The sequence below is a fragment of the Elephas maximus genome, chromosome 2 (genome assembly GCF_024166365.1).
Source record: "Elephas maximus indicus isolate mEleMax1 chromosome 2, mEleMax1 primary haplotype, whole genome shotgun sequence".
Taxonomy (NCBI): Eukaryota; Metazoa; Chordata; class Mammalia; order Proboscidea; family Elephantidae; genus Elephas; species Elephas maximus.
This window is the reverse complement of record NC_064820.1, coordinates 127,828,992-127,843,245: the sequence shown is the minus strand read 5'-3', so window position 1 is coordinate 127,843,245 and position 14,254 is coordinate 127,828,992. Positions and strand designations below refer to the sequence as shown.

The window sequence follows — 14,254 nt, the reverse complement described above, 5'->3', positions numbered from 1 at the left end:
TGGACATGAAAATGGAGAGTGGAGGGAAGGAGTGTGCTGTCTCATTTTGGGAGAGCAATTAGGAGTCTATAAAAAATAGCAAGGTGTATATAAGTTTTTGTATGAGAGGCTGACTTGATTTGTAAACTTTCACATAAAGCACAATAAAAATTAAAAAATGAGTATTTTCTAGTGTTGAATACAGATATCTGTGTATGTCATTCAATCAAATTTGTTGATTTTATTGTTCAAATTTTTATCTTCAATAATTTTTTGCCTGCTTGAAAAGGATTACATATATAAATTTCTTCCCATAATTATGTCAAATTTTGATTTATAAATTTTGCTGCTATTTTATTAGATACATGCAAGTTTGGAATTATTATATTTTACTGATTACGTCTATGTTAATTCATTTTGTAGCAACCTTCTTTGTATCTAACAATACCTTTTGCTTTAAAGTCTATTTTGTCTAATATTGCTTTCATAGTGGCTAGTCGGATAGATTAAATTATATTGTGGAAACAAATATACCCAAATTTTTAGTGACTTAAATTTATTTCTAATTTACACAAGGGCTGATATTGGCTGTATAGATGTTCTAGGAGGCTTGCTTCTAAGTGGAATCCAGGCTCTTTCCTTCTTGAGGCTATACTATACCAGAATATTTGGTAGGCCTGCAGATAGGAAAGGGAGAGAGTAAGTCAAGGATCTTGCCAAGGGTTTTACAGGCGAAGCCTGAATTTCATTAGCCATATGTCTCAATTTATTTGCTATGTACCATGAAAAATAAATGGATTTCTTGAGCATTTATAGCCAGAAAATCAGTCACCCAGTCTCAGGCACGGGCTATCATCTTGTTTGTTAAATATGTATTTCTCCCTGGTTGTGCAGTGATGAAGAGCTACAGTGGCTTACAAAAAGGTTGGCCATTCAAATCCACCAGCTAATCCTTGGAAACCCTTTGGAGGTAGTTCTACTCTGTCCTATAGAGTCATTTTGAGTCAGAATCGACTGGACAGCAACAAGTTTTTATCATCTTCCCACACCTAGACCATACTCACCCTCTCCCCAGAGGAAAGAACCCAAAGGTCAAACTGTCACTACAAGTAGCAGTTTCCCTTTCTCCCTTTACCATCCTACAAACTTCATTAGACTAGGAATAGAAATATTGCAGTAAAATCTTCATTCTGAATGAGAAAAATGAGAGACACAGCCGTCATTAATCAAAAGGAATTTTAAGATACCACTGGGAATACTTTGTGGGTCTCCTTTCTTTAAGGTTAGATCCTGGTTCTGCTTTTTAGCAGGACCTCCTGATGCACGGCTTTCCATGATCCCTGGACCCACCCTCTAGGAAGCACCTCTTTGCTCATTATTCTGCAGTGGGCCATATCTGAAGTGAGCTCTCCTTGAAGGCTGTATAACCACCAAAGCTGACCTCCTACTTCTGGCTCTTTGGAAGCTGAGGGTTTTGTTTTTGTTCTTTTTGTGTTGTTTTACTTTTTAAATTTTCAGTCAAAAGCTTTCTAAGCCTAGGCTTATGGTTTCTTTGGTAATACATTTCTCACAAAACTTAGTAGGCTATTTGTTAATGTTATATTTAATTTCAGTCAGTTCCATATGTGAATAAAGACACCTAAAGTTCTTTTGAAAACATTTTCAAATCTGCTTTACTGGTTTTCTTTTCTGCCCTCATTTCTCTATTCTTTGGTCCAGTGAAACAACACACTTAACATGATCTTTACCTTGAGACACTTTACTCAGTTGAGAAATTTTTCTGGACTTTTTGCTTAATGCTTTAAAAAAAAAATTTTTTTTTTTTAATTTTACCTCTTAGTACTTGGGGTCTAGAAACAGTCAGATTTCCAATACTGCCAGTGCTCAAATTTCTACACTCTCTCTCTTTCATTTCTGCTTGCAAATTGCCTGCTTCTTTTTCTGATCTCATCTCTTTCTTGTAATACACTGATTCTCTTATGCTTGAAATATCATTGCATATCTTGATTATTTTTAAATATCTCTCTTAGAGCTAAAGGTGATCTATCTTCCAAATTACCACAGGTGAGTTTATCAAATGTTTTGCCACTGGCTAAGATGAATAACCATTGTTCTCGTTTCTGATACTACCTTTATCATCTTCTACTTCTTGGCTGCTAAGCCAAAGCCACATCTTACGGGAATTTCAATATCTCACTTTCTGTACTATGTAGGGTAGGCTAGACTATACTGTGATAACAAATGAACCAAAAAATAATAAAAGCAAACAAAAAGCTTGCTAATGAAAAGTCTGAGGAAGGACAAATGACTTTTTGAAGGAGCTTTTTTCCAAACAGTGACTCAACCCCTTCATCTTGTAACTCTGTTGCCTTATAACCCTTGCTTGCAGCTTCAAAGAGAAGAAAGTGAGGAAAATTAAGCAAAGAATCTTCTGGAAGATTTTAGGAGCCAGGCTTTGAAGTGATCTCTGTTACTTTTGTCCATACCACATTGGCCAGAAAACATCTGGCTCCAATCCAACTACAAACTGGGAAATATTGTAATCCTATGTGTTCAGGAAGGGGAAACAAATATGGTGAGAGTTTAGCTAAATGCCACAATACCCAGCTTTCATTTATTTAGTATTTGCCTGGCATAATTTTTACATCTTTCATATTCATCCTTTCTGAGTTTGAGTCCTTATATTTTAGGTAGTTCTCTTATAAATATTCTATAATTGAATTTTATTTAAAAATCTGATCTGACAATCTCTGTCAGTTAGCTGGAGGGTTTAGTCCACTTTCATTTAGTGTGATTATTTCTAATATTTTTCTTTCTGTTTTCCTGAGTTTCCCTCTATATCTATTTGTCTTGTTTTTCTTATTTTATTAAATATTTATTAACTTAATTTTTTTCTACTGCTCTATGAGTTGGAATCGCTATGAGTCGGAATCGACTCAACAGCAGTGGGTTTTTTTTTCTTTTATGTATTTAGAAGTTATACATTCTATTTCTAAGAAGTCCTGGTGGTGTAAACAGTTAAGACCTCAGCTGCTAATCAAAAGGTTGGAGGTTCAAATCCACCCAGCGACTCCACAGGAGAAAGACCTAGTGATCTGCTCTTGTAAAGATTACAGTTAAAAAAAAAAAAAACCTGGGGCAGTTCTACTCTCACATGGGGTCATTATAACCTGTAATAGACTTAATATCACTCAACAATAAAAACATTCTACTTTTATATTTTTAGAAATACTTCTACCTTCTAACTGGAATGATTTCTTAAAATACCCTAATAAAGAAGATCTATGCTAAATTTATTATATTCCAGTGTTTTAGTTCTCTTTTATTTTAAAACTCACAAATTGGTAATTACATTTATTGCTGTTTTACCATAAAATCAATGCTTGCTTAAATTTACATATATATATTTATCAATTCATTTTTGCTCAGTGTTCATTCTTTAATCTTAATCTTTCCCTCTGGGCTCAATTTTCTTCTTCTTAAAGAAGAAGAAGGTTCTTTCATTAGTGATCTATTAATTGTATACTCTCAGTTTTTGTTTGTCTGAATATGTCTTTTATTTCGCTCTCTTTATTGGCTTATAGTTTACTGTACGTAAAAGTTATAAACTGAAGTACATAGACATAAGTAAACATTACAAAATAATGTTTATTTATGCCTATACAGAAAACTCTACTTGAGATTTGCAGTGTTACTTTCCTTAAATAAATATTTTCAAATGCAAACTATTTTAGATTACTAAACAACTAAAATGCTGGCAGTGTTTTCTATAACTGCAGTTGCATTTTGCTCTGGTAAGTGTATTGTTGAGAATGTGGAGCAGAACGTTGGAATAGTACATGCTTTCTTTTTCCTAAAGCTATTTGAACAAATTTATTAAAAAACAAATGAACTTCACCCATTATGAAGTATCTTTGATCCTGTCATCAAATTCTCAATAAAATTATTCTATTAATTTTCCCTTTATATGTCTTTCAGGCATAAAATTGACACACAGAGCAGAAATAAAGAGCATAATGTTGTAGGGTAAACCTCAAAATTTTTAATAATGAGGGCTAGAAATTAAGGCTTGAACGGTCTTTTAGAATATAACCCAGTGCCGTCGGACTGTGATTATTGATTAGTTTTTCTAAGTATTTATACACTGTAGGAGAATGTATTTTTCTTTTGACTCTCAAACTGTATTTTCCTCATTTCTGGAGTTTCTTATTTAAGAAACTCAGTGAATAGGCTAGCATCCAAGGAACCTGACAAATGCAATTTATCAATGTCAAAAGAATTATCCCTCTCCAAAGATGATCAAACATGTCTAGCCTTGAAGAAAAAAAAAATTGAGTCAGAATTATGTGAAGCTCAAACAGTCTAAATTTCATAGCAAATTATTTTTTGCTCAATTCAAAAACATTGTTTATGAGGCTATCCATCTTTCAGACAAATGCTAAGTCAAAAAGATTTATTATTTCATTGAGAACTTCAGTAGTATAGAATATAAATTGATCTTGAGCATATCAACAACCTATTAAAGTCAGAAGATTCTCCAAGCTGATCTCTAAGTATATGAAAAATGCATGGATTAAGAAAGTTGGTGAAACTCAGGGCCAAAGAGAGAGCAAGCTATTTTATCTAGATGATTTCTTTTTTTAATTTTTTTTTTCTGCCTACCTGCTATTTGAAATGGAAAATATATGTAACATTAGTTTACAACATTAGCTTATACAAACATATATTAATGTGCTGCTGACAAAAAAAAAAAAAAGGTTGGCAGTTTGAATCTACCAGCCACTCCTTGGAAACCCAATGGGGCGGTTCTACTCTGTCCTATAGGGTTGCTATGAGTCAGAAAAAACTCGAAGGCAATGCGTTTGGTTTTTGGGTCTATCTCAATAGATGCTGAGGTCATGAGTGCATTGATGATCACACATATGACTCAGAAGGACATTCTTTGTTTAGAAAGGGTGAAACATGTGTAGCATATTACTTAAAAGTTGCTGTAAACTAATGAAATCTATCACCATTTTTAAGGGTTAAACCTAAATTATCTAACAATTAACTCATGTGAAATTCCTCTCCCATGACGCCCTATGATAAGTGAGATATTACTTTATTAGCTTTTTTCTTTTCAATTTGTATCTAAGCAACGAATAAATTTTAATTTTAAAATTTTCTACCTTCATGATAGTTTTTAGTCACAAGTTAAAAAAAAAATGTAAAAATTGAAGGTCAAGCCAAACACAAAGACGTATACACTGTATGGTTTCTATTATATAAAACACAAAATAAGTCACAGCTACCTTATGCTGTTAGAATATCGGATACTATCCTTAGGTAGGTGGAGAGATTATGACCAGAAGGAGGCATGAGGGTATTAGTAACATTCTTTCTGTGGTCTGGGTGCTGAATCTTGGGTTTATTTGGTTTGTGAAAAGTCACTGAGCTATGATATGTGCACTCTTCTCTAAGTATGTTATACTTCAATTAAAAAAGTCTTAAAAATATGAAAGCCAACATTAGAGCCCTCTAGTAGCCACCTGGTCTGTAGGCAAATACATGAGTGCAATACTAGATTAGCCTGGTCCTCAAAGCTGTCTAAAACAAGAGTCCTCAGAGACTATTTATGAAAGTTCAGTTATCTTCTGAAACAGCCAAGGCCTGCCTATACAATGTCTTTTAATTTTGAGTTTGCTGAGTTAATACAGTAACGTTAAATGTTATTTTTATCACCTGTGGGATGCACAAGTAGAAGGGCTTTATTCAGAATTCTTTGTGAACTTAAAAATGGTGTTCTTTCTTAGTAGTTACAAAATAGCATTTTAATAAATGATTATTAAATCTGAGCAAGATCACACACAAAGAAAGAACTCAATTAATGGGAGCACTCATGATCAAACTAGATCCTAGAATCTTTTCCCCATTCCTTGTCCTAATCTGTTGGATCTCCAGGAAAGTCAGCTAATTTTCAGGTACAGTTATCTGTCTACCAGAGAAGTTCCATTTCTAAGAGAAGTCTCTTCTGCATGTCTCTTCATAGAGAGAGAAGAAGAATATTGCTGTGCAACGAGTTAGGGGATCCTCTGAGGAGGATCCTGTGACTGCTGATATTGCCCCACCATCCCTGTCATCAGTTCTGAAGAATAACCCACTATATGGTGACATAAGTTTGGAGGAAGCTATGGAAGATAGAAAAAAGAATCCTTCATGGACCATTGAGGATTATGACAGGCGTTCCCTACACACCAACCTCTCGGGCCACCTAAAGGTATTCAAGCCTAAGAATTACCTCCTTGAATCCATGAGGTAGATCAGTTGACTCTAAAAGAAAGGTTGTTAGGGTGATACTTCACGTATAAACCAGGAACTCTTCTCCAGGCACAGAATCTCCAGATTTCAGATCATTTTGGCCCTTGGCTTCCCTGTCTCCCTCCTAGTCAGTATATTTGTTTATTTATGTTTCGAGTTTTACAATGTAAGAGTCTACTGGCATCTGGTATGGTATAAAGCGGAAGAAATGACGTACATGGCACAGAAAAAAGATTTTCAAAGAGGATAAAATTTTCATGAAAATGAATTTCAAGATTACTTTTTTCCCAGTTTTATAACCATTGATATACATGAATAATTCAGAGCCCATTCTCTATTCAACAATCACTGAAAAATATTTATTGAATGCTCTGTCTTAGGCACTGTATAAGTCAGTTCTCATCAAACATTTTATTTCAAGTCCACTCAGTGATTTAAGAGTGCACATTTACATTTTGGTCATTTTCCTGTGTCTCAGTAACAAAACAAAAACATTTCAACATAGGAAAAGTATGCAATGAACTCATTCACCCAGCTTAAACCCAACTTAAGTTCTTTTTTCTCTCACCGTCCCTCCCCGACCCCGCCCCACCATGTTCTTCCAGCACATAGAAGATCTAGAAATACCTGATCAGCAGAGAAGGAAACCCTCAGTTTTCTGACTGGATTCCTACCCAGCCTTGGCTTGCCTCTGCCTGCACCAAGGCTAGAAATGCCTGACATTACCCAATTATAAAAACGTATACCTGTTCTAAACCCCATGCCTTAAGCATCTAAGGTTTTTTTTTTTTTTTTTTTTGAAGGGACAGCAGCATGCTCCCTTAAAATCCTACATGTATTTTTTAGGCTCCCAAATACGCATTCCTTGAAATAGTTTGTTGTCTAGAATCCCTGAATTTTCTTAATATCCTAGTAGATTTAATGCATCTTCTCCTTCCTGTAGTCTCTCTTCTAGGGAAGTTTCCAAAACAGATGCTCCCCCAAGGGAACAATAATCCTGAGATTTTTTAGCAGGGTTCTTAGAATCAGGACTTCTGTTAAGTGACCTTCTATTATTACCAAAAAAGAAAAAAAAGTATCAATTTATTACACAAACTTTTTTTTTCCTTTTGGTTTAATTGTTTATTGTTATATTGTACTTTAGATGAAGGTTTGCAGAATAAACTAGCTTCTCATTAAACAATTAGTACAGATATTGCTTTGTAACATTGGTTACCATCCCCATGACTTGTCAACACTCTCCTGTCTTGACCTTAAATTCCCTATTACCAGTTTTCCTGTCCCCTCCTGCCTTCTCATCCTTGCCCCTGGGCTGGTGTGCCCCTTTAATCTCTCTCTCTCCTTTTTCGTTTTTTTTATGGGCCTGTCTAATCTTTGTCTGAAGGGTGAACCTCAGGAGTGATTTCATTACTGAGCTATATAAAAGGGTGCCTGAGGGCCATACTCTTGTGGTTTCTCCAGTCTCTGTCAGATCAGTAAGCCTGGTCATTTTTTCTGAGTTAAAATTTTGTTCTACATTTTTCTCCAGTTCTGTCTGGAACCCTCTATTGTGTTCCCTGCCAGAGCAGTCAGTGGTAGCCAGGCACCATCTAGTTGTGCTGCACTCAGTCTGGTGGAGGCTGAGTCTGGTGGAGGCTAAGCCTGATAGAGGTTTTATAAACTATGTAATGCCAGTTGAGCTAGATGTTCTCCAAGACCATGGTCCCCACAGCCCTCAGCCCAGTAATTCTGTCCCTCAGGGAGTTTGGCTGTGTCTATGGAGCTACCATGACCTTGCCTTGGGCAAGCTGTGCTGGCTTCCCCAGTATTGTGTATAGTCTTACCCTTCACCAAAGTTATCACTTATCTATTGTCTATTTAGTGTTTTTCCATCCCCATCTCTTCCCTCCCTTGTAACCATCAAAGATTGTTTCTTTTCATGTGTAAATCTTTTCATGAATTTTTATAGTAGTGGTCTCATACAATATTTGTCCTTTTGTGATTGACTTATTTCAGTAAGCATAATGCCCTCCAGATTCATCCATGTGGTGAGATGCTTCGCAGATTCATCATTGTTCTTCATCATTGGGTAGTACTCCATTGTGTGTATGTACCATAGTTAGTTTATCCATTCATCTGTTGATGGGCACCTAGGTTGTTTTCATCTTTTTGCTATTGTGAACAATGCTGCAATGAACATGGGTGGGCATATGTCTATTCATGAGATGGCTGTTATTTCTCTAGGATACATTGCTAGGAGTGGAATTACTGGATCATATGATATTTCTATTTCTAGCTTTCTAAGGAAGTGCCATATCATTTTCCAAAATGGCTGTATGATTTTGCATTCCCATCAGCAGTGCATAAGAGTTCTGATCCCCCCGCAGTCTCTCCAACATGTTATTTCCTGTTTTTTTGATTGCACCAGTAATGCCGGGGTGAGATGTTGTCTCTTTGAGGTTTTGATTTGCATTTCTCTAATGGCTAGTGATCAGGAGCATTTTCCTTATGTGTCTGTTAGCCACTTGAATACCTTCTTTGGTGAAGTGTCTTCATTTCCTTTGCCCATTTTTAATTGGGTTATTTGTCTTTTTGTTGTAGAGGTGTTGAATTTTCCTATAGATTTTAGAGGTTACAACTTGGTGGATTTGTCATAGCCAAAAATTTTTTCCTTGTCTGTAGGTTTTCTTTTTACTCTTTTGGTGAAGTCTTTTGATGAGCATAAATGTTTAATTTTTAGAAGATCCCAGTTATCTAGCTTATCTTCTGGAGTTTGTGTGTTGTTAGTTATGGTCTGTAACCTGTTAATGTCATATATTAGGGCCTTTTTTTTTTTTAGCGTGGATCCTATTTTTTCTTCTATGATCTTTATATTTTTGGTTTTATATTTAGGTCTTTGATCCATTTTGAATTAGTTTTTGTGTATGGTGTGAGGTATGGGCCTGTTTCATTTTTTTGCAGATGGACATCCAGTTTTGCCATCACTATTTATCAAAAAGACTGTCTTTTCCCATATGAAGGACTTTGGGCCCTTGCTAAACATCAGGTGATGGTAGGTGGATGGATTTACACATGGGTTCTCAATTCTGTTCCATTGGTCAGTGTACCTGTCATTGTACCAGTACCAGACTGTTTTCACTATCATAGTTGTATAGTAGGTTCTGAGGTCAGGTAACGGGAGTCCGTCTACTTTGTTCTTCTTCTTCAATAGTGCTTTACTTATCTGGGGCCTCTTCCCTTTCCATATAAAGTGAATGATTAGTTTTTTCCTCTCTTAAAAGAATGTTGCTGGTATTTGGATTGGGATTGCATTGTATTTGTAGATTGCTTTGGTAGAATTGACATTTTCACAATGTTGGGTCTACCTATTCATGAGCATGGTGTGTTTTTCCATTTATGTAGATCTCTTTTGGTTTCTTGCAGTAGTGTTTTGTAGTTTTCTTTGTATAGGTCCTTTACATCCCTGGTTAGATTTACTCCTAAGTATTTTTTTTAGGGGCTGTTATAAATGGTATTGTTTTCCCGATTTCCTTTTTGTCCTTCTCTTTGTTAGTATATAGGAATCCAACTGATTTTCATATGTTTATCTTGTATCCTGCTACTTTGCTGAATCTTTCTATTAGTGCCAGTAGTTTTCTCTGTTGCACAAACATTTTTTTTGACCATATCCTAGCTCCTCTTTTTTTCCTTTTCTATTCACATACATGAAAATGGAATTTCAGGGATGAATGTTACTGTTAAAAACCAAACCCACTGCCGTCAAGTCGATTCTGACACATAGCGACCCTATAGAACAGAGTAGAACTGCCCTATAGAGTTTCCAAGGAGCATCTGGTGGATTTGAACTGCTGACCTCTTTATTAGTAGCCGTAGCACTTAACCACTACGCTACCAGTGTTTCCGAATATTATTGTGACTGCCCTCAAAAGTTCATCCAACTGAACAAATAAACAATGAGAGCTTGGCTGCTAACCAAAAGGTTGGCAGTTTGGCTCCACCAGCTGCTCCTTGGAAACCCTATGGGGCAGTTCTACTCTGTCCTATAGGGTTGCTATGAGTCAGACTTGACTCGACAGTAACCAGTATAGCACAAGATAGAGGAAGGTGATTCTAATATAATGTGCCATAGAGATTCAGAAGAAGAAAAAAACACATCTAATTAAAAAACACTTCATGAAAAAGTTAGTTTATGCTGGGTTCAAAGGATGTGTAGAACTGCAAAGATAGAGACAGTTTGCGGGAGTGAGAAGGCTCCTCTGTCAGAAGGGATAACAAGAGCAAAAGTACAAATACAGAAAGTGAAAGAACAAGTAGTCCAGTTTTGCTAGAGCTACAGTTTGAACAATAGGATAATAGGAAAATAAGACTAAAAATAAAAAAAAAAACTGCTAAAAGAAAACGTTTGAATTTTATACTATGAAAATCAAACATCACTGGCAATGAGAAATAATACATGTATATATATATATAAGTTTGACAAGAACAAGAGTTATGTTTAGGAAGATTGAACAAGTACCAATATGGTGGACACATTGTTTAGCTAAAACCAGGACCTACTCCCACCCTGCTCAGTCCTCTACATGACCACCCACTCCTTTAAAATCATGAGATTATAAGACCTCATGATGCCATTCTACAGCCCTGACTTGTTTGAGGGAAGATTCCAGAAGCCATGATTTCTTTTTCATTAGAATTTCTTCCCCTACCTCATTTATTAAACTTCTTTCACTAACATCCTTATCTATATCTCATAATTAGCAGATAGAGCCCCTAACTTATTTTCTAAAACCTTGAAACTTCCAGGTGTCTCTCGCTACTCCCATCTTTCAAAGGCTTAGGTGGAGAAGTTAATTCTATGAAAATTTTTTCCCGACTTTCCAACACCGAAATTCAAATTACTTAGAGTTTATAAAGCAGAGAGGAGAAAAGAAGCGGCATATGTAATTACCAAGACAAGCTATACGCAGAATGTTTAAGATAGCCTCCATTATGGAAGCTCTTACTAGAGAACAGAAGCATAATCAGGGAAAGGACAGGCCTCTGATTAGAACACAAACAAAATAGGGGATAAGAGTGAGGTAGAGGAGAATTTTTAAATCATCTATCCTTCAGTAGAGGTCACTGAAATTTTATCCTAATATTTTAACTTTCTATGACTAGGAAGCTCAAACTAATACATAAGTAATGAAAGAACTCTATTATCATCACCCGAATCTACCCCATCTCCCTGCATAAATGCACACTCCTCCTCTAGTAGTGCATCCTTCAGTGTGAAAATAGTTCACTGATCCCTGACGGCTGGCCATGGAAATTGGCTATACCACACCTCAAACCTGACTTTAAGTCCACTGAGACTGGAGAAGCAGGCAGGGGGTGAGAACCTTGGCTGTAAACCATTGCAATAATCCAGGTGAGAAACAACGAGGCCTGATTTGGGTTTCTGAACGCAGAGAAATTCAAGATGCATCATGAATTGTTGTGTGCCTATTAGATGCCAGACATAGGCATCGAGCTATTTAAAAAGAGATAAGAGAAGAAATGTGAAGAAAAAAAAAAAAAAAAAAGTGTGGACAGTAGAGTTTGCAGGCTGGACATATGAGATGAGGCTGACAATTCTGTGGGACTGAACCGATGATGGGGCTGGTGAAAGAATTAGAGACACGGGGAGTAGAAGCTGATGTGGGGAAGGATATGTTGGGTCTTTTCTTTAGGAGGTCAAATAGTGCCAAGGTTTCTGGGCACTGACCCCTGACACACTGCAGCCCTCTTCAAGGGTGACCACAGGCTAAGGATCCCAGAAGTGACTCTTGACTCTTAGTCTTATTCCTCCTTCCATGAATGTCAGCTTCTGGACTTACCGAAAAACTCAGCAAACATGCCTATCCTTACCATGCAGACAAAATCAAGTTGCTAAAGCTCACCCAAAGCAAAGAATTTTAATGTTTAATCAATTCATTCACCTGATTGACATGCACTATTTATGAGATGCAAGAGACACTAACTTGGCTTAAACATTACTGAAACACTGTTGTGTTTCTGACTCTCCAATGTGAGCAGTTAAACAAATCCTGCAAATCTCTAATAAATTCTCATGAACATGTTCAGATTGAAGCTGTGGGATTTCTGGTCAGGCTGAGGCTTTGGCTGCAGGTTTGTGCTATTCAGGGAAGCCTAGACTCTTATTCAAGCCGTGACACTTTAACCTTATGCCAGTTAAAAAAAAGAAAAAACCAACGAGACACAAAACAGTTGCTGTGGAGCCAACCCTACCTCATGTCAGAGTAGAACTGTGCTCCAGAGGGTTTTCAGTGGCTGATTTTTCCAGAAGTAGATCACCAGGGCTTTCTTCCAAGGCATCTCTGGGTGGACTTGAACCTCCGTCCTTTCAGTTAGCAGCCAAAAGTGTTAACTGCATCACCCAAGAACTTCAAACCTTACCTAGAAAGTATAAATATGGACTATCAGTACCTCTGGACGGTGTATTGTTCTGCAATCTTAATTAATCTGATTGATTGATTGTCTTTTCTATTTAATTTCCTTTTAGGAAAATCCTAATGACCTACGATTTTGGTTGGGAGACATGTACACGCCAGGGTTTGACACCTTATTGAAAAAGGAAGAGAAACAAGAGAAGCAATCAAAATACTGCCGTGTAGGTCTCATTTTGCTCCTTGCGGCCTGCATCTTGGTTTCCATAGTGACTATTAGTGCTTTTTTCATCTAAGAAAATTGCCACAGCCACCTTAAATTTCTTAAAATCTTTCTAAATAAGCATTTGCAGAAAACTTTGTTCATGCAGTGTACATTGTACTGTTGTTTGTGCAAATGATTGTAATTGTCCCATAGGGTGCTAAATTTTCCTGAGATATGCTAACTTTCTCTGCTTCATTTTATGAAAACTCTTTAAGAATTCTATCCCCAGCTTTGTCCTTTGGAAGCAGGAATTCAGGGGAACACAACCACAGAAAAGTCACTATATATGGCCAAAGAGAAACATTTTGATAAGAACAAAACAGCTTCAACAATTGTTAGTAGCTTTGCTTTAATACTCAAACTACATTCACTGTGTTTTTAAAACACTGTTATCTCCCTGCTACCCTATTCACCTGTAATCATTAGGAAGGTTGAGCAGATCACCTTTTGGCCAACTGCCAGATTTACAAGATAAAAGTTATTGGTCATATCTTATCCCAGCATTACTGGCACAAATCAATAAAACAGGAAATAACAAATGTTGGAGAGGCTGTGGGGAGATTGGAACTCTTAGTGCACTACTGGTGGGAATGCAAAGTGATACAACCATTTTGGAAACTGATATGGCATTTCCTTTGAAAGCTAGAAATAGAAATACCATATGATACAGCAATCCCACTCCTAGGAATATATCCTGGACAAATAAGAGTTGTCACATGAATAAACACATGTACATCCCTGTTCATTGAAGCATTGTTCACAATAGCAAAAAGATGGAAACAACCTAGATGCCCATTAACAGATGAATGGATAAATTGTGGTACATACACACAATAGAATATTATGCAATGATAAAGAACTATGATGAATCTGTGAAGCAGCTCATAATGTGGATGAATCTGGAGGGCATCATGCTGAGTAAAATAAGTCAATCACAAAAGGACAAATATTGTATAAGATCACTACTGTAAAAACTCATGAAAAGGTTTACATACAAAAAGAAACAATCTGATGGTTACAAGGGAGGGGAGGGGTGGGGATGGAAAAACACTTAATAGATAAGTGGAAACTTTGGTGAAGAGTAAGACAGTACACAATACTGGGAAAGCCAGCACAACTTGTACAAGGCAAGGTCATGGTGGCTCCAGAGACACACCCAAACTCCCTGAGGGATGGAATTGCTGGGCTGAGGGCTGTGGGGACCATGGTCTTGGAGAACATCTAGCTCAGTTAGCATAACATAGTTGATAAAGAATATGTTCTACATTCTACTTTGGTGAGTGGCATCTGGGTCTTAAAATCCTGT

General features: G+C 36.6%; 1 protein-coding gene across 1 annotated transcript in view; it reads left to right on the top strand.

Annotated features, from left to right (window-relative positions):
* The window catches only part of MINAR2 (membrane integral NOTCH2 associated receptor 2), a 29,249-nt gene extending 16,270 nt beyond the window's left edge, over nt 1-12,979 (top strand). Inside the window, exons 2-3 of the mRNA XM_049868262.1 lie at nt 6,008-6,235; nt 12,800-12,979. Of these exons, the coding sequence (XP_049724219.1) occupies nt 6,008-6,235; nt 12,800-12,979 (408 nt within the window). The remainder of the gene's footprint in view (nt 1-6,007; nt 6,236-12,799) is intronic.
* Nucleotides 12,980-14,254: the final 1,275 nt, after the last annotated feature.